The 21041-nt window shown below is 46.0% G+C and overlaps 1 protein-coding gene across 2 annotated transcripts; it reads left to right on the top strand.

Annotated features, from left to right (window-relative positions):
- Positions 1 to 600: 600 nt before the first annotated feature.
- Positions 601 to 9623, top strand: fnbp4 (formin binding protein 4). Of its 2 annotated transcripts, none has more exons than XM_056281642.1 (17): positions 601 to 795; positions 1252 to 1329; positions 1448 to 1578; positions 2354 to 2531; positions 3101 to 3248; positions 3401 to 3503; positions 3589 to 3933; positions 4133 to 4325; positions 4882 to 5000; positions 5095 to 5199; positions 5553 to 5686; positions 6729 to 6892; positions 7183 to 7454; positions 7576 to 7693; positions 7967 to 8160; positions 8474 to 8631; positions 8799 to 9623. In XM_056281642.1, exons 1-17 carry the CDS (start codon positions 675 to 677, stop codon positions 8887 to 8889), a joined length of 2652 nt encoding a protein of 883 aa, XP_056137617.1. In that variant the 5' UTR covers positions 601 to 674; the 3' UTR covers positions 8890 to 9623. The 2 variants fall into 2 exon arrangements, with proteins under 2 accessions (XP_056137617.1, XP_056137616.1); XM_056281641.1 differs by having other exon boundaries at positions 7153 to 7454.
- The last annotated feature ends 11418 nt before the right edge of the window (positions 9624 to 21041 follow it).

Here is a 21041-nt window from a genome sequence, read left to right as displayed (position 1 = left end):
GCCGCGGCAGTTCCTGTGGTTGCCTCCCGAATTCGGTACATTGGTGTCAGAAGTGGGATGGTGAGACCGTGAGGTCATTGGAAGCGTATGCGTCCAGAGGCGTGAAGGAGCCGATATGCTTAAGCGCGGGGACACACACACACACACACACACACACACACACACAAGTCCTAACCCTAAAAAAGACCCTTTTATTTGTGGGGTCCGATCAAAGGGCCCCACAAGGTAGGTGTTTTCTGGTTTTTCTATACTTGTGGGGACATTTGGACCCCATAAGTATAGTTAAACATGATGTGTACGTACACACACACACACACACACACACACACACACACACACACACACACACACACACACACACCGAGAGACAATTTAGTCCAAAGACAAGTAGGTCATGTGAACCATGTATAATATTGTAATAATGATAATAATTGGTGAGTTTGCGTGTGTGTGTGTCGCCCTGTGATGGATATTATGGATATTATAAACGGCGCAATAAAAGTAATCGAATTAAATCCAAATTGTGGAACTTCCGCCGCATACACCCTTTGAACCGGATCATGCATAAAGACACTTTGAACCGGATGTTAAGAGATCAGCTTTGTTGCAGCTGTGTGGACGCGACGAAACAAAACGCCGTCAGTCAAACAACCAGCGCAGGCCTACGGGCGGTAATGGGAAAGAGAAATCGGCTCACTGGAGGAACAGTCGGGCGTAGAACAATACTGCAGCTTTCACCTGGACTCCGCAGCGGATTCGCTGGTGCAAGGGAAGAAGCAGGTTCAGGATCCGAAGGTAAAATCTTAACGCCAAATGGTTTTGTCGGTTAGTTAGTAGGCTAATGGATGTGCAAAAGTGTCGGGGCCAGAGTGAAACAAACGGGGCCTGCCTGTTGATGTAGTTAAAACTGGATTTGTTTAACGTTGAAGCGTTACGTCAACACTGAGTTGCTTTCCACCCAGCTGGTTCAGGATATATTTCGATTGAAACAAACTGACTACAAAATTAACAGAATAGCTAACCCTCCGAAACATGGGTTCGGAGGGTTAGCTCATCGGCTAACTGGAGTTTTTCTGTTGTTTAGCTGGGTAGCTAGCGCTAACCATCGAACATTAAGAACGCTGACTAGAAGCTAAGGGCCGGTACCGAATCCGAATGTTAATGTTTATTTTATGATTTGCTAGGTGTATTAAGTTTTAGCTCTATTATGCTAAAATCATTTCTAGTTATTTTGTTGTATTTCAACCGCAGATGAGCAGGAGGGTGACGGGCTCAGATTTTTGAAAGAAAGAGACACAACTATGAGAAGACCCGCAGTGAAGGCCACAGGTAAGATGTTTGGTGATGGATAGACCTTTCTTTTTGGCTTTGTTTTTTGAACCCTCATATCGGTGGAGAGGGAGCCGATTGGATTTAAAAAGGCCAGTGCTTGTTTCTCTACCTTTAGAGGGATTGTCCCTCCTTGGGGCCTATGAAGACAGCGACGAAGAGGACTCAGGAGACTCTAAGCATCCACCAGTGAAGTCTCAACACAACCAGTCAGCAGATATTGACAGCACGTTGGCTAACTTCATGGCTGTACGTATCACTTGCTACGTGTTGATATTCAAAAGAATAAACTGAATTTGTTTTCGGTCTTTATGCCACTGTATTGTTGAGTCTGAAGAGGTCACTTTTGAGTGATGAAACGTTTCTCTCTATAAACGTTGTATCCAGATGAACTTATTCAACTTTTTGTGACTCCTAAGCTATACTTAGCGCAAAGTATTAGGTCACATCAGCAATCATGGCATGGAATGGGGGGGGGGGGTAAGAGTACATTTGTTGCCATCTTACAACGCTGTGATTACAACTATTCCCCAATCCTCTGTGAATAGTACTCGTGGCCATGGCAATTTGCATATGAAACCAATTGTTAGTTTCAGCTGTGATGCAACTGTGCCGGTTTCGGTTGTTATGCAACTGTAATGTTTATAAGGTTGGGGATACCTGCAGTCAGCTGAGACTGGCGAAGTCACTTAGATGAGTGATGAAACATTTCTCACAGTAAACATTATGTCCAGATGAACTGATTCAACTTTCTAGGATTTCCTTATTTGGATTATTGAGCATGCGTCTTGACACTGAATTATGGATGTTCGTTTTAACCATTATGCTCTTGGGACTGCCTGGGTTTTGTAGGAATGTTACAGCTATACAGCAGTTGGTGTTAGTGCAATGCCATAATTGGTGTGGGGCGTGTCAGCCAACCATAGCATTGAATAAGAATAATGGCTATTTAGAATAAGAATATTGAACCCCCTGTCTCGTATTAATATTGTTGTTGTTTATTTATTTATTTATTTTTATACAGGAAATTGATGCAATTACCACTCAGCCAACTTCAGATGAGCCTGCATGTCAACCTTCATTACCAACTTCCACCCCTCCAAGACCGGAACCCAGTGGCCAACAACCCTCAACTGAGGAACAGGCTCAACAAACCGCTGGGACTGAGTTCCAGTATAACACACAGTACTCATTAGCTGGAGGTAATTACCTGTTTCCGTTGTGTCAGATGTTTTGAATGACTGTGCCTTTTTTTATTTATCTGTTGTAATATGCATTTTAAAACGGTAAAAAAAAAGAATCACCCACTGTTGGTTTGCTTGCCAGAGAGGGAAATCTGCACAGCTGCTGGTGAACATAAAATTAAAAAAAACACTGACCTCATAAGATTTTAGATTGGCTAAAAAAATCTGGAACAGAAATAATTCAAATGCCAAAAAGTGGTGGGGTAGATGGGGAAATTCAAATTATGGCAGCATTGTGAAGGTATCAAAGAAAGTTGAATTAGTTCATCTGGATACAATGTTTATTGACAGATACATTTCATCACTCATCAAAGTGACCTCTTCAGTCTAAACTGACTGCAGGTATCCCCGCCCTTATAACAATACAGTTGCATAACCACTGAAACCAATGACCAGTTTCATGTGCAAATTTGGGTGTGACCATTAACTAGAGTTTCAGTGGCCATATACAGTTTCAGTGCCCATATACTAAACTTTTTGGAATTTCATTTCACTTGAATGTCTCAAATGTGTTGTTTTTACTGTAGCTGGAGTAGAGATGGGAGACTGGCAAGAGGTATGGGATGACAACTCTGGCTGCTACTACTACTGGAACACACTGACCAATGAGGTATCCTGGGAGCTACCTCATTACCTGGCTGACCAGATGCAAGACCTCCAGCAATATTCCAACAGGCAAGAATCCATTCCGCGTACCACATGTTTAGTAGACTGAAAAGCCTCAGTTAAATACAAGTTTGGCATATTGCTATCACCTCAAGGCCAGATCAAAGGCAGTCTTTAAATTTACAACTTTATGAGATCTCATGGTGTGTTTTCTTTTGTAGTGCTGCTGTCAATGGCAAGGATACAGCACAGGCAGGTTGTCTTGTTGACCCAATTGTTGCATCTGCCACTGCCGCAGCCTCAAAGAAGGAAACAAAAGTGAAAGTAGGTTTTTGCTCAAGCCAAATGCAGAATTGGAAAAAAAAGGTTACTGTTCAGATTTTTACTCTATTGTTTTTATGTCGTAAAGGATGTGATTGAGAGTGTTGTAGCTCTCACAAGCGAAGAGGAGGAGCGTGAAGGAGTGGCTGCCTCCCTTCTCGGTCCCCTTATCCCTACTGAAGTGAAGGAGGCAGAGGAGAAGTGGCGGAAAAGGTTGCTAGGAGGTTTGGAGGAGAGGGAGGACAGTCTGGACTCTGACGGAGAGGGCAGTCGCCCTCCAGGATCCCCATCAACACCTCTGTGTGATCCAGACCCTCTCCATATTGCCCACAAAGACCTGGTCATTAAGAATCAGTCAGAAGAAAACTCTGATGCTGAGGAGGAGACGGAGGAAGACACTGTGGAACTTGAACTGGCTCTAGAGAGGAAAAAGGTGAGTTTGTGAGCTGCAGTATCCCTTGGATATTTCATTTGGTAATCTGTCCCTGAAGCCCTGTAAAACTGGATCAGGAATTGTAGTTTTGTCCTGGTAAAGTACTGCATTGATGTTGGTCTTTCAAAATCTCCAGCCAGTAGCCAGCTCATTGTACCATTAGTGTAACCAAGCTTTTAACCTTACCTTTGTCACCTAGGCTGAGCTGGCGGCATTGGAGGAGGGTGATGGGAGTGAAGCTGGCTCCAGTCCTTGTTCTGAGACGAGCCAGGAAGCCTCTGGTCCTTGTGGCCCTGTCCCAAAGAAAGCCCGATGGAATACTGCCTTCCTCCCTGCAGCAAGCCCAAATTCAAATAGTCAAGAATCAAACGCACAGGAGAACACAGACACGGGTAAGTCCAAATAAATCTCAAGTTGGTGTATTTGAAGAGAAAAATAGACTTCTATGTTTCAATTTCTAAACGGTATATTTGTATCCCTTTTACATGTCTAATCCTTCTATGGTGATAAGGTATGAATATTTTTCTCCTTATATTTTGGACAGCACGGTGGCCCAGTAGTTAGCGCTGTTGCCTCACAGCAAGAAGGTCCTGGGTTCGAACCCTGGGGTTGTCCAATCTTGGGGGTCATCCCAGATTGTCTTCTGTGTGGAGTTTGCATGTTCTCCCCGTGTCTGCAGTGGGTTTTGTCCGGGTGCTCCGGTTTCCTGCACCATCAAAAAAAAGAAACGTGCATGTTAGGGTTTATACTCCTGTGTGTGCCCCTGACCAAGGCAATGGGAAAAGAACTGGAGTTGGTCCCCGGGTGCAGCACGAGGATGGCAGCCCACTGCTCCTAGCTACACAGATCACAGCTAGGATGGGTTAATTTGCAGTAACTGAATTTCTCCAAGAGGGTTAATAAAGGAAACTTAATTAATTATGTATCCTGTCTTGATGTGTCCTGCAGCAGATTCTAAAGTACCAGAGAAAGCTGAGGAAGTGGACAACAAAGAAATAGACAAAAGTGAGGAGACAACTCTTTCCAAAACTCCTCTGAAAGAGGAGGTGGAAACGCCTGAGCTCAAGGTAACGACAGTGAAGATGATGTTTTTTATTATTATAATAAATAGACAAATATTAGACAATTGTTTCTTGCTAAAAATGTATTTAATGTATTTAGTTTCAGATTGGAGAACTAGCTAACACCCTAACCAGCAAGATGGAGTTTCTGGGGATAAACAAAAAGGCAATCTCAAACTTTCAGCTGCTTCTACTACAAACAGAGGTGCGAACAATTTTTAGTCTCATAGCAGAGCCAGATTCCAGTTGTGACCACCCCAATATGACCATCTCGGCATGACTTATGAAATATTAAATGTTTAATTATGTTTAAAACCATTTTGCACATGGGCATGTGGTAGTACTTAATATTTAAAAATCTCATTATGATCCATCATAAGGTGTCATCCTGGAAGCCGGCTTAATCTATCTCTAGATTCCTCTCGTATTGCTGTTTCTTTTCTCTTCCAACTCCCCCCTTTTTAAAAAAAAATCTTTTGTCATACCTCTCTTTATTGTACATTGTGTCTTTCTCTACTCTAAACTTAATGCATATCCCTTTTCTCTTGAATCTTTCAGACACGGATCGCCGATTGGAGGGAGGGTGCACTGAATGGGGTCTATCTCCGACGCAAGTTGCAGGAAGCTGCCGAACACATAAAACATTACGAACTTAACGCCACCCCTAAAGGCTGGTCCTGCCACTGGGACAGGTACGCGATCCTTACTTCTCACATCTCTAAACTTCCCCCTCCCCCGTCCTTCCCAAAACAATCTTACCGTGTGACCATACGCCCCCTCGCCCCATCAATGCTGGGGTTGCAGACTTTTTAACATGACTTGGGGAAGTTTAACCAGTCCAAGTGGATCAAACTATATACCAGAAACAGACTCTCCAGGTTTCTATGATGCAATCCTGGCACACTGCATTGCTGATACTGATAAGGGAGCATACAGCCTGGGTCGCACTAAAATAAACCTGCCACAGAGAAAGGAATCCCTGTCCTAGTAGGACAGACGCTTAAGCCCCAACTTTTTTAAGGGTGTTTGTTGACCAGTCTGGTCCAGTCATTTGAAAGGGGGGCCGGGGGGGCAAATAGTAGGAGGGTTGGTTGTGGGAGAGCTTTGCACTTTACAGGACGACAGCCCTAAGAACGCAATGCAGACACAGAGTGATGCCCCGGAAGCGACGAGTGTCACACGCATCAAATAAAAGGTGAAGATGGAGCATTGACGGGGATCCAGCAGGTCAGACCAACTCTATTTTGTCTTCCTGTTTGTTTGTTGTTTGTTTTTTTCTTGATTGAGAGAAAATTCTAAGACCTTTTTTGATGTAAAAAGAGTTCACTGTGTGCTTGTTACTCTGGCCTTTGGTCATTGATCATGATGTTTTCTCTTTGCCATCTTCCTTTGTCTGGTCGGGGATGGTTGTCTAAAATAGAGCGTTTCTGACAACCATGTTGTGAAATCCTGAATGCTACTTTTTACCAGCCTTTTCAGGACCAAAGATGACTTGGTTTTTCATTTGTTTGTTTTTGAGAGCAAGGTGGGTTCCCTGACCACATCTACTATCACATTCCAATCTGGCCCATCTCCTGGATGGTCATAGCCGCTGTCCAGACTAATATTAATGCCCCGAAGGTGGCCTTTATGTCCAACCTTCACCCCACTGTTCCAGGGTATCATGCCATGCAGACAGTTGCCAGGCCACGCATTGAGACTCTTGCCCTCTATCTCTGTTGTCCCACTCTCTAGAGAGCACAGGCGCTATTTCTATGTGAACGACCAGACCAGTGCCTCCCAGTGGGATTTCCCAGTAGAGAAGGGCGAAGAGGTGAAGGGCCACCAGGCCACCCAGACACAGATGTCTAGCCAAGTAGATGCCAAAACGTCAACCATGTCCAATACTGGGATCACAGGTCAGTCTGCAGACAGTGTCGGGTTCTGGGCATAGCCTGCCTATTTGTCCAGTTTTGACTGTGGGTGTTGGGAACTGTGATGGACCTGCACTGAACTACTATCCCCTGAAATGTATCTGCATATAAATGTTTGAGGGAATTGTCAATGTTATCTCTGATACAAACCTAACAAAGTAGAGAATATAATTTGTTAGGCATCATCTAAAGAGAAGTCCAATAAAGTATTCTGATATCACGCTGTGCTGTACTTACATCCACAGAATCTTTTAGTAATGCATCTTTGTCATCAGAAACCCCTCAGCAACCTGGAGTATCCTCATTCTGGACCACACCTCAGCCGCCTCCACCACCTGAAAATCCTCCGCCACCTTCAGAGTGCCCCCCACCACCACCTCCTCCACCAGGCTCACCACCTCCACCTCCTCCCCCTCCTGACAGTGATGGCGAGATCATGGAGGTGGAAATGGAGATGGATGATGATGATGGGGAACCTCCAGCCCCTGGAACAGAAGAAGATGGTAGTGGAAGGTCCCTTATACCTTCGGGTAGTGTTGCCACTAAGGTAAGGGAGTAATGAAAAGCCCTCTTTGAAAGACTTATTGACAGCCAGTCCATTGGTATTATGTTTGAATTCAAATTATAAAGGGCTAGGTGTTTTATAAAATTTCTTGTCGTTCAAACAGGTTATGGAGTCCTCAGTCCCCATAGGGAAAGGTCTAAAACGCAAAGCTGGTCAGGTGACCAAAGCTATAACAATTGGCAGTAGCCCAATTCTGTATACCCAACCTGCTGCCAGTGCAGGTGAGGAAAAACTTCTAACCCAAGAAAGTTCATATGAAATGCTGTATGGATAGTTTGTTGTTGTTAACTTCAATTCTTATGTGACTCTCATGGTACTCTAGCAAAATTTACATGAGAAAGTAGCTTTTGTCAATATTTATGCTTATCAGCAAATCTAACCAAATTCCTTTTTATTGGAGGTGTACATCTCAATATATTTATTCTAAGTATGTAGCCTATGGCAACATATTGCATGTATAGTCTGTAAATATTATAATTTTTTTTCTTTTCCAGCTCCTGTAATTACAGCAGATTCCTATTGGGGTGTGGCAGCGGTCAATACACCTTTCCTCCCTCCTGAACCCCCTGCTCCACCTATCCCACCTGTCCCTACTCAGCCTCCATTGCCCCCATCTCAACCGCCTTATGATTCCTTAGGAGGAAAAAGTCTGCCTCCTGACAAGACCAAAAAACAGAAGAAGGATAAGGTTAGTATTGATTCATGTTTGATGATTGAAATGCAAAAATTACATTTTTATACTTATATAAAGCTTTTCAAAATGATTATTTAATATTATGACTATTTTTGAACTGATGTCGTGAATAATGTAAAAAAAATAATTCCTAAAGAATTTGGTAAAGCTATGAAGTGTTTACATAGAGCTGTCACTCCGCTCATTTGCCATGACTTTACATTGATTTAAAACTGAAGCTGACAGTATGCAAACATTACCTACAAAGCCCACTTAAAGCAGTGTGTTTTTCCTCTTGGCACACCCCTCTCTAATTCGCACCCCGAAGTCTAAGAAGAGTAAGACGAAAATGCCATCTCTGGTAAAGAAGTGGCAGAGCATCCAGAAAGAACTGGATGAGGAGGAGAAGAGCAGCTCTAGTGATGAAGACAGGGATCAGCTCAACAAGAGGACCATTGAGGAATGGAAACAGCAACAGCTAATCACGTAAGATGCTACAGAATACCATCTCCAAGTTTGCTAAATTTTAAGCCGAATATGCCATAGCTTAAATGCTTTTTGAATCAGAATTATTCACCCCACCTTGTTCTTCTAGTATTTTCTTTATTATTTCATATTTGCATTCTCTGTCTTCTTTTTTTTTCCTTCCACAGAGGTAAAGCTGGAAAGAATGCTAACTTTGAGGCCCTCCCTGAAGATTGGCGGCAAAGACTGAAAAAGAGGAAAATGATGAATAGTACATAACACCACCCCTACATGCAGCTCAAAACAATGTTTCTCCTCCACTCCAACTTAATACCATACGTTCATTATTTTTTTACCCAGACTTGTCCCTGATGATGATGATGAAAATGATGGACAATGATCAGCAGTGACATTTGTTTTGTTGTTCTTTCCCAGTTGTTTATATGCCAGGCGTTTGTGGCTCAACAGTGGGGGTTGAATGTCATTTTCTTGGTTTTTATTTACTTTAAAGCCAGGCCTCCAACCACCTTTCATTGCACACAAGCATTTTAGACATTGAATGGAATGCAGGACATTAGTCCACTGTGTTGATCATCTGTGTATTTTCCTTTATTCATATGCATATTGATAGTTTTGGAACTATGAGGTAGGATGTCATCAGTATTGAAGTTCAGTCATTTTTGATATAGCTATGTACTCTGCATGAACAGAATCCACTCCAGAGTTCTGTTCATTGCATAGGTCAGAGGCAAGAATGGTTTTATGCAAAAGATTTTTTTCACGTGCGTTTCAAAGAGGATTCTTGTAACAAGAAGGTTGCAAGGTATCTTGCTGCCCAAATTAGATGCTTGTGTACTAGTGTCCATTTCTCTAAATTGCTTGAGTCACCAATATAAATGTGCCAAATGCCCCTGGGTTTATCATAAATATTTGATAACTTTATTTTGTAGATTCGGATTTGGGAAGGGAATGTAACTTGTATATATTTTGTAAAGTTATTAAAACTTTTTCTGAAGTCTTAAGACTTTTATTTGAGTCACATTTACAGCATTTACATGATCTTGGAAATTGAGATTGCATCAGATAGATTCAAGAGATTTTGGCGTAATTCTTTACACAGTCTTGGTTTGAATAGTAATTGTAAAGTATTTGGATATGGGTAACAGATAATTGAAATATTAAAGACAATAATACTGTCTTTAATATTCCGGAAATAGATTGTTTATATAAACACATCAACCTATTTCCGGGAAAGACTCGTAAAGACAACGGGCCATGAGCATTGGTTGAAACCTTACTATGGCAACCGCAGTGTTGAGGCGACCGGTTGCTAGGCAGCGTAGTCCGAAAGATTATTTTGCTAGCTTCTACTTTGTCGCCAGCAAACTTCACGGATGAGGTATTTATGCGAGGATACAATTCAATTTTGCTGTAAAATGTGAATAAGTTTTTGTCTCCGTGACGTGATGTGTATTTCTAACGCAATCGAGGTGTGTATGCGGACTACTAGCTTAACTAAGAGACGAGGCCATGTATGTGGTCGCTAACGTTTGCGATTTTTCACTAGTTTAAGTTAACTTGACGTTCGTTAAGGGAAGCCGATTTGTTGCAGATCTATCCAGGAAACAATGTGCCCTGTTCTGAAGGAAGACGATCGGGTTAGTACCGATACATAAAAAGTAAAACGTGCGGTTGAATTTATTGTACAATGGTGAGAAACTGTTCACCTCACTTGTTTTCTTGTTTCCACTTCATTTCAAGACCCCTTCTGAAGATGCAAATGAGCGATTCATTTGGCACCACATTCAACAGTTTGCATGTGAGTAGTTGTGTAAAGAGGCTCATTTTGTTCAAGGAACTTGACATGGGGATATCTGCGGTAATAGGTACTTTTATATCGAGATATTCGAACTTCGAGCTTCAATAATTCCCAAACGAAAACTCCAAATAAAAATAACACTACATTCTCGCACCTGACATTGTAGGCAGTCAACTACAGTTTCTTTTTCGTAAATAGTTACGCTTTTGAAACGAAATAACATCGATCTCTATGGCAATGCGTCAGCGCGGTGAATGTTAGAGGCCATTAACAAGGTACAATGACAAGAAATGTAGGCGATTGAATATGCCTAAAGCTTCGGGCGAATGTGAATAATATCTCTTAAACTCATTTCACTGTCCAAGGATCTTATGAAGACAACACTAATGCGTTTAGGTTTTGAGATTTCACATCGATTTTATCATCTATTTCATGAAAATGGGGAATGTGCCTTCTGTTTCGTTTTGTTAATATTCTTATAAAAACAGCTTTTAGACAAAGACATTGTGTCATGGTATCAATTTGGTCAAATTAAAAGAAAACCTATAGCTTGTTAAATGGGGTGATTACGGAGCGCGGGAGGTGACATGGACAATTTTTTTTTTTTTTTACAAAGCGCGCGTAACTCGCACGCGTGCTTTAAGTACGTCGCAAGCGCGCTTTACTAACTCGCAAGTCGCGCGTGTGACTTACCAAACGCATTATTTACGGCCGGAGCTCCACTTCAGAAAACGGCAAGAACGTTAAGTCAAGTCAATTTTATTTGTATAGCCCATTATCACAGATTACAAATTTGCCTCAGTGGGCTTTACAGCAACACAACATCCTGTCCTTAGACCCTCTCATCGGATAAGGGACAATTCCCTAAGAAGAAAAAAAACCTTTAACAGGGAGAAAAAAAAATAGGAAGAAACCTCAGGGAGAGCAACAGAGGAGGGCCCTCTCTCCCAAGACGGACACCGTGCAATGGTGCCGTGTTTACACAATTTACAGAGTACAACATTGAAAGAGGATAATCACACACGGGACATTCAAATATAATTTTAGGGCCTTTATTCCGATAGTAAAAATATGGATAGATATAAGGGTAAGGGGTTCACAACATCCCACTTTAGCTCTGTGGGTGTGAGAGGGTTTTTTTTTTGGAGGGAAGAGTCGTTTCAGTCCAATGTAGCTCGAAATACAAAACAAATACTTGTATCAATCCAAATCCAAATACAATAAATACGGCAGTGGCAGCAGGTCTCACCATCCCACTTCTGACACCAATGTAGCGAATTCAGGGGGCAGCTCGGGACGCCGCATCCGGGACGCGAACCCGAGGCTCCCGCACCGCAAGCGACTACGTTAACCAGTCGACTAAAAGCTCGAAGTTATTAGTTAAGGACCAACGTGTCTACTTATCCATGCACGTTACACTACCCCCCTCCTTCGGGAAGCGCTTCAGCATATCAGCTCCCTCACACATCTGGGCGCACGCGCTTCCGATGACCTCACTATCCAAAGGTCATCCGGCTGTGGCGACGGTTCCCGGGCTGCCCCCCGAATTCGCTACGTTGGTGTCAGAAGTGGGATGGCGAAACCGTAAGGCCATCGGAAGCGTATGCGCCCAGAGGCGTGAAGGAGCTGATATGCTCAAGCGCTGGGACGCTCTTCCCGAAGGAGGGGGGTAGTGAAACGTGCATGGATAAGTAGACACGATGGCTAATGGGTCGGACCCTTTAGTCGAGCGGTCAGCGATGTCTCCCCCGGTGCGGGCGCGGGCGATACGGGTTCACGTCCCGGCTGCGGTAGTTCCTGTGATTGCCCACCGAATTCGCTACATATGCAACTCAAAGTTATACCAACAAAACTCTTATCTTCACATTCATAAACGGTTTTAACAAACCCAAAAGGTTGAAAGCTCTTATGGTGGACACAAAACCCTCGCCATCACCTAGTCTGCAATTGTTCGCCTTCTCTGCTCTGCATGGTCCAAAAAAAAAACGTGGCCACAATGAACATTGTTCACTTCCTGACAGCGTGATAGCGTCAGCGATACACATCCCATTCTTAAAGCGACAGTAGCAACATGTCAATATAACAGAAATAGGGACTTGAATCGTGGTTTCCGAGTTCATAAGGATTTAAATGAATTTCTTTACGTTCTACACTAATACTCCTTTACCACTGAGATACAAAAAAATATGAAGAATATGATGTGCAGGATGCCAAGCAGTGTCCTGACGCCACCGAACAGCCCAGGACCCAAGCCACGCGACCAGCATCACCATGTAAAAAAAAAAAAAACAAAAAAACAAAAAAACAAAGAAACAATTCATCCATTATCCGAACCGCTTATCCTGCTCTCACCGTCGCGGGGATGCTGGAGCCGAATGAATCACCGTCAGACAACACATCAACATTCATGTACACTTTTCCGGAACCCATCGAGGTCATCTAGCCCCTATACGTTTTTCCTGTATTCCCATAGTATATCACACAGTATATGCGCAAGTGCATTTGACTACCATATATGACAACCACCAGTGCAGACGACGCACCACCTACAGAAAAGAGGGAAAAAAACTGTCAGTAGACAGTATCACGAAAGCTACCTGTGTTATGGCTTCAGCTGGACCGGGGATGTGAACAGCCCTCAGCCCGAGTGCGTCATCTGTCGGGAGAAGTTGGCTAATGCTAACATTGTGCCAAGCAAGCTGAAGAGGCACTTGGAAACCAAACATCCCTTCCACATCGAGAGAGACTTGGCGTACTTCAAAAGAGTGTGTGATCTGAACCGGAAGCGGCAAGACCGTTTGATGGATTGTGTGGTGTCTGATAAGGCAATGGAGGCAAGTTATATGCTAGCGGAGCTTGTTGCAAAGCAGAAGAAACCTCACACAAGACAGTCATCCTCCCCGCTTGCAAAAAATTGCAAGTGTCATGCTAGGTCCAGGTGCTGCAAATGCGGTATCAAAAGTGCCTTCGTCTGACAATACAATCAAAAGAAGAATCGACATGTCAGATGACATTGAGCAACAATTGGCCGAGAAACTGCAGATGAGCGGCAAATTTTCTCTACAAGTAGACGAATCTATTATGTTTAGAAATCACGTCAGGACACAGCGCTGTCGCTCGACACAACCTCTCCGTGGCATTCTTTATTTAGACTGACACAGCATCAAAGGCAGACCCGATCAAACAACCCAGAGCCCGCAGGCATCACCAATCGATCCCAGCACAATAGAACAGCACCAAATCAAATGCAGCACTGTCGATGTGTGCATACATAACATTCCCCCCCCCCCCCGGCAGGATTTCAAACATGAAAGGTTGACACAAAGTCCTCTAGGTGGCCAGGGCGTAAACGTGTGCGAACAGGTCACGGGGTGGCCTGAGGCTGGGCAGGCCGAGGTGGGGAGGGAGATGGCAGGGGGAGCTGAGGCCCAGAAATGTCTGGGGCCCGTGTAGGAGCTGCATGAAGCCCCGGGGCGTCTCGCCATGCTGAGGGAATGGCTATGGTTGTGTCACCAGCTGTGTGTGGCGGAGCTGACACCTTCCGTAGACGACTGGAGTGCCACCGAGTGCCATCGCTGAGGAGGTAAGTGGCTGGGCCCAGCTGACGGGTGACTTGGAGAGGAGAGGACCAGTATGAAGCCATTTTATTGTCCCTGTGGGGCCTCAAACCGTTGCTTCATCCGCGTCTGCTGACGAGTGACTGAGGCTCTGACCCCAGAGGGAGGTGCCTGAGGTGTGGAGGGGCGGAGCCTGTCAAGGGGCATGCACAGTTCCCGGCCTAGCATGAGAGAGGCTGGGGAGACGCCTGTGGTCGAGTGCTGTGTGGCCCGATAGTGTAGCAGAGTGTGACGGATGGCCTGCGTGAAAGAGCACCCTTGGGCCATGTGTGCTCTGAGGCCGTTCTTCAGTGACTGGTGAAAACGTTCAACGCCGCCATTGGCCTGGGGGTGGTAGTACGCAGTGCGTATATGACGGATGCCCTTGCTTTCGAGATAAGCAGTGAACTCAGCAGAGACCAGCTGAGGGCCGTTGTCAGTGGTGATGGCCTTTGGGAGGCCCCAGCGAGAGAAAAGAGAGTCCAGGAAGTCGATGATGATCTGTGAGGTCACAGTGCCGGAAGTGGTGAGTTCAGGCCATTTTGAGTGTAGATCGTAGGCGACCACCATGAAGCGTTGGTGGTGGGGAACTCCATGGATCTCACCACAAATGTCCAACTGCAGGTGTTCCCAGGGCTGAGAGGGCCAGGCGAGAGGTTGCAGGGGTGGGGGAGCCTGGTGGCCAGTCTTGCCACTCACAAGGCAGGCAGAACAGTCCTTCACCAGAGCCTCAATATCTCTGTCTATCCCCGGCCACCACACCAGGTCTCGGCAGCGCTGTTTCAGTTTCACAATGCCCAGGTGGCCTTCATGCGCCGTATTCAAAACACGTGCACGGAGAGCAGCTGGGACCACTGTGCAAAACCCACGTGCCACGCAGGTGTCGTTCCAGCAGGAGAGCTCCTGTCTGACTCGGGCAAACGCAGCCAGCTCCTCTGGGACCTTGTGAGGCCAGCCGTTCTGGATGTAGGTGCGGAGCTGGGAGAGGACAGGGTCCTGTTCGGAGGCTGCCCTCAGCTCCTGCAGAGAGACAGTGGCCTGGAGGGGTGTGTGTAGCATTTGGACAATGTCCTTTTCCACACAGTCAGTGTCCGTCTGTGGGTGGAGACAGAGCGAGAGAGCAGGTCGGCGACAACATTGTCTCTGCCTGGGGTGAACTGCAGGCTGAAGTTGTACTGGCGGAGGCGGTCAGACCAGCGGTGCAGCCTCAGGGGTTTGTGGCCTGTCCCAGATGTGGACAGCAGCGCTGTCAGGGCCTGGTGATCTGTCCTGAGGGTGAAGGAGCGGCCATAGAGGTAGAGGTGCCACCTTTCACAAGCCCAGATACAGGCTAACGCCTCACGCTCACCCACGGAGTACCGCTGCTCGGTCAGGTTGTGGGCACGGGAGGCGAAGGCAATGGGCTTCTCCACACCGTTCTGGGTTTGAGACAGCACGGCCCCTATCGCTGTGGCTGATGCGTCACAGGTCACAAAGGTGGAGCTGGAGATGTTGAAGTGAGCCAACACTGGTGGTGAAGTCAGTTGAGTCTTGAGATCACGCACAGCGTCACTGCATGCCTTTGACCACACCCATGGCTCGTCCTTACGCAGCAGCTGGCGCAGGGGGGCTGTGGTCGCAGAGTACTGGGGAAGAAACCTCAGGTAGTAACTTGTCATACCCAGGAAGGAGGCGACCTGGGCGGCCGAGCTGGGCTCAGGGATGGCCTGAATGGCGTCCACGTTGGATTGTAGTGGAGTTACACCGCTCGCTGACAGCCGGAACCCCACGAAGTCGATGGCTGGCACAGAGAGGACACATTTCTCAGCATTGAGAGTTAGCTTGTGCTTGGACAGGGCTGCGAAGACCATGTTAAGGCGCTTGTCGTGGATTTCACTGGTGGGCCCGTGTACCACTATATCGTCCAGATAAATGGCCACGCCCAGTATGCCAGCCAGCACGGAGACCATGATTTTCTGGAAGCAGCTAGGGGCGGAGCTGAGACCGAAAGGCATCCTGGTGTAGCGAAACACTCCTGCATGTGTCACAAAGGCTGTGAGGTTTCGGCTGCTGGGGTGGAGGGGCACCTGTAAGTACCCCTGTCTGAGGTCGAGCTTGGAGAACACCTCAGAGCCATAGAACTGAGCAGTGAGTTCTTCTGAGGTGGGCAGTGGATACTTATCAGGGACCACTGCCTTATTTACTGCACGTAGATCGACGCAGACACGCAGGCCCCCCGACTTCTTCTTAGCCACCACGAGGTTTGAGACCCAAGGTGACGCGTCCACCGGTTCAATGATGCCAGCTTCCAGCAGTTGTTGCAGCTCGGCGGAGACCCCATCACGGAGAGCCAACGGGATGCGGCGCAGTGGTTGGATGACAGATTTCACAGCAGGGTTGAGGAGAGGTTGATGGGTGAAGGCGGAGAGGCAGCCCAGCCCCATAAACAGCGATGGCCACTTCTGCTGCCAAGGTGTGGCGACAGTCAGGATTGCTGCCCCCCTTGTGTCTAAGAGGGAGAACCCCAGAGCGGAGAACAGGTCCAGGCCCATCAGGTTGGCCCCACGGCGTGCCACATGAAAAACTGCATTAGGCACCAGCTTGGTTCCATAGCGGACAGTCAGTTGGAGAGAGCCAACCAGATCGATTTGGGAGTCACCATACCCACAGAGGACAGCTGAGGGTGCGGACAGTGGCAGTGAACCGAAAAATTGACTGTCGGTATCAACATTCAGGAGAGACACACTTGCACCGGTGTCCAACAGCAGGGGAATGCACACATCATTAATGTTGACTGTGCATGATTTGAATGACACTGGCGCAGAGCTCACCTTGTGAATGACGGCGGTTGAAGACTGGGGGGTGTGGCCCTCTGACCCAGCCGGGGAAGATCGACAGACGTTGGCAAAGTGATTGTGCTTACCGCAGCTACGGCATGTCTGGCCACGGGCAGGGCAGTTCTGAGCCCTTGAAACATGAGACCGAGATCCACAGTTACCACAGGACTGTTGAGGGCGGGGCCGAGAACGCCGTCGTTGCAGTTGCAAGACGTCCCCAGTGGAGTCGGCGCCCGCCTCGCTCTGGCTGGGTTGCGTCCCGAGGGGCAGCCGTGAGTAGCGGGAGGAGTCGTTGGCAGCTTGACTGGAGGTGGCCACTTGCTGTGTATTTAGCATAGCAGCACACTCAGCTGCTACCTCAACCTGTAGTGCGATGGTAATTGCTGTGGACAGCAGCAGACCGTCTTTTTCCAGCAGGAGAGTCTCACGCACCTTTGCGTTGTTGGTGTGTTCGATTAGCTGGTCGCGAACCATCTCGTCCTGAAGCGCGCCAAACTTGCATGAGCTAGCTAGCCCTCGCAAATTAGCTACGTACTGCCGCACAGACTCACCAGGCAGTTGGTGTCGCTGACGGAATATAAATCGCCGAAGGAGGGCACTCTGTGGAGCAGCGAAATGGGTGCTCATAAGTCCCACAGCTTTGGCAAAGCTTGTGACGTTCCCCAGAGACCCGAGCACACGATGACCCTCTGCTCCCAAGCAGTGTAGCAACAGAGCCGTCTTCCTAGCCTGGCTCACGTCGTCGAGCCCTGAGGCGATGATGTAATTTTCAAAACTATGTAGCCAGCGAGTCCATGGTACCGGAGGCTCGCCAGGTAATGCCAGGAAGGGGGCAGGTGGTGGGAGGGAGATATCAGCCATCCTCGTCGCCAATATTATGTTTAGAAATCACGTCAGGACACAGCGCTGTCGCTCGACACAAGCTCTCCGTGGCATTCTTTATTTAGACTGACACAGCATCAAAGGCAGACCCGATCAAACAACCCAGAGCCCGCAGGCATCACCAATCGATCCCAGCACAATAGAACAGCACCAAATCAAATGCAGCACTGTCGATGTGTGCATACATAACAGAATCCACTGACATAAGTGGGGCTGCCCAACTTCTGGCAAACGTCGGGTATGTTGATGGTGACTCTATTAAAGAGACTTTTCTCTTCTGCAAAGAAATGTAAAGCCTTTCAACGGGAGGAGAAATATTCAGGGTAACTGATAACTATTTGAAAGAGAACAGTCTGACCTGGGATTTATGTGTCAGTCTTTGCACAGATGGTGCAGCATGCATGACTGGGAGAGTGAGAAGATTTACTTCCAAGGTGAAAGCACAAAACCCAATTGTGACAAACCACTGTATTTTGCATTGAGGAATTAGTTGCTAAAACCATGCCACCAGAGTTAGCTGAGGTGCTGGATCAGACTGTACAGATGGTGAATTACATGAAATCAAGGCCCCTGAAATCTTGTGTCTTCTCCAAACTGCGCTGAGATGGGAGCTGATCATCAAAGGTTTATCCTCCACACAGAGGTGCATTGGCTTTCACGGGGGAAAGTGCTGTCCCGTCTTTATGAGCTTCGAGAAGAGCTTTGGGAGTTTTCAAGTGAACACACTGTCCCACATAAGGACCAGCTTGCGGACGAGAGGTGGTGCGCCAAGCTGGCTTACCTTGTTGCAGATATATTTGGGCATCTTAACGAGTTAAATGCCAAGCTTCTGGGCAGGAATGGGGGTTTGAAAGCAACTGAGACGCAGTATTTGAAAAATACGTGTCTCAACTTTTCCAACACTCCCGCCACATGTGGAATCACCACTCGTTTACACTTACGCAGCTGTTGTCCTTCTCCTCTCTACAATTGGCTGGTGCACTGTTTGGGCGTTTTCCTGGCTTTGACAAACGTTCAGTTAGGGTAACCACACTTAACCAGGGCCCATGTAATGTGAGATGTCTCTCCTTCCCTAGCTGCTGTGTTGGTGGGGATGTTATCAGCTCGGTGATACAGCGTCCTGATGACTCCTAATTTGTGCTCCAGTGGATGATGAGAGTCAAACCTTAAGTACTGATCAGTATGTGTTGGTTTACGGTAAACATCAACAATCAAATATCCCCATCACCAATTGCAATTTCACAGTATAAGAAGGCTAACCTGTCATTTTTCACATCCTCCCTGGTGAACTTGATGTTGTTGTCCACAGAGTTAATGTGGTCGGTGAAATGTGGTACGTCCTGAGATTTCATTTTAACCCAGGTGTCATCCACAAATCTGAACCAATGTTCAGATTTGGTAGTGTCCCTGGATAGGACATCAGAGCCCTCTTTTCCACTTCCTCCATATACAAGTTGGCCACTACAGGTGAGCCTGGGGAACCCGTAGCACACCCATGCTTCTGTCTATAGTACTGTCCCCTGTATGTGAAGTACGAGGACTGAAGACAGTTTCAGGACAAGACACACTTGGTCACGGTTAAGGGCGGTCCTATTGCTAAGGGTGGGGTCGTTTTGTAATTTCATATGGACTACCTCCACTGCTTCATCAACAGGAACGCACGTGAAGAGAGACTTAACATCATGAGACCATTGTTTCATCCCCGTCCATAATAATGTCCCTCACCTTATCTACAAAACCCATAGTGTTCTGAATGTGATGTTCAGTACTGCCTTCCTACGGGTTAAGACAAGATGCAAGAAACTTAGCGATGTTATAGGCCACTGAGTTAATCATACTAACAATAGGCCGTAATGGCACGTCCTGATTATGTATCTTCAGTAAACCATACAGACTAGGTGTGGCTTCCCCTGGGTATAATCTGTTGTACAAAACTCTGTCAATAGCATTGTCCTGTTCTAACAGCTTCAGACAAACTGTCACCTTTTTCTTACATTATCTGCTATCACCATTTTACAATGCTGTGATTGCTAACATTCCCAAATCCTCTGTGAATAGTACACAAGGCTGTTGTAACTCTAGTTAATGTTCATGCCCATATTTGCATATGAAACTGATCGTTGGTTTCGGTCATTATGCCACTGTATTGTTTATAAGGGTGGGGATACATGCAGTCAGTTTAGACTGAAGAGGTCACTTAGATGAGTGATGAGACATATCTGTCAATAAACGTTGTATCCAGATGAACTGATTCAACTTTCTTTGATTTTCTTACCTGGATTATTGAGCACACATAAAGACACTTTTAAGAAATACATTTCTGGTGGAGAACTTTGTAGACAGCTCCTTATGTCTTGTGAGCACAAGAAGCAGATAATTAGCTCTATTTTTGCCTAAGTATGGTGAAAGCTACGTAGGTAAAGCACTCAGTGGTCTTCAGAGTTGCTCCATTAACCAAAATACTGGGCTGACCTTCTTCGGGGCTTTTCTGAGGGGAGGCTGGTACAGAAGCTCTGTTTTGGAGATGTTGATCTTCAGTCCAAAGGGGGTAGCTGCTGAAGAGAAGCAGTCTACTATTTCTTTCATTTCTCCAGGATCATTGGCAACCAGAGCTGAGTCATCTGCATAGAGAAGCTCTCAAACACAGAGCTCTCTTGTTGTGATTGACGCCTTGAGTCTCGCAAGACTGTAGAGGTTTCCATGTGTCACAGTACACAACAAGACAAGGGTTATGAATATCAATGCACTCTCACATAATAGCTTTCTCTCTGTCTCTCTCAGTCCCAAACTCGAACTGAGGGGGAACCGCGCATGTACCCATACCAACATGCAACAGGCGACATCACATTTAAGATGCTTAACAAATGAGATTTAAAACAGCATAACGTATATTGATTGCATTTCAATAAATACAGAACAAATGCGCTTTGTATTGTAAACATTATATGGAAAAGCAAAAATGAAGAAATGATCAATACCTATATCGTTTCACCACTTTCATCTCCCTCTAGTGTAACCTTCTGGCCCAAATCACTTCGCTAGCATAGGGGCATATCGTTTGTAGGAATCTTACTCGACCACAATATTACCATTATTACACCAACATTCTGAAACTGTGATTTGTCTGACCATTTGCCATTTACTTCGTGAGCTATTGAAGCCAAAAATCCAAATATCCCAATATAAAACTAGCTTTACTGTAGTCATTCAATCACCATGTGTACACTCAGCTCCACCATACCGTGGACCAGGAGCTGGGTTATAGCCTACTACTGTCAGCATATGCTGTGTTTTATTTCATATGACAAAACTGATAAA

This window comes from Lampris incognitus, chromosome 6, assembly GCF_029633865.1.
Source record: "Lampris incognitus isolate fLamInc1 chromosome 6, fLamInc1.hap2, whole genome shotgun sequence".
Lineage (NCBI taxonomy): Eukaryota > Metazoa > Chordata > Actinopteri > Lampriformes > Lampridae > Lampris > Lampris incognitus.
The sequence above is the reverse complement of the archived record's forward strand: the minus strand, read 5'-3'. Positions and strand labels throughout refer to the sequence as shown.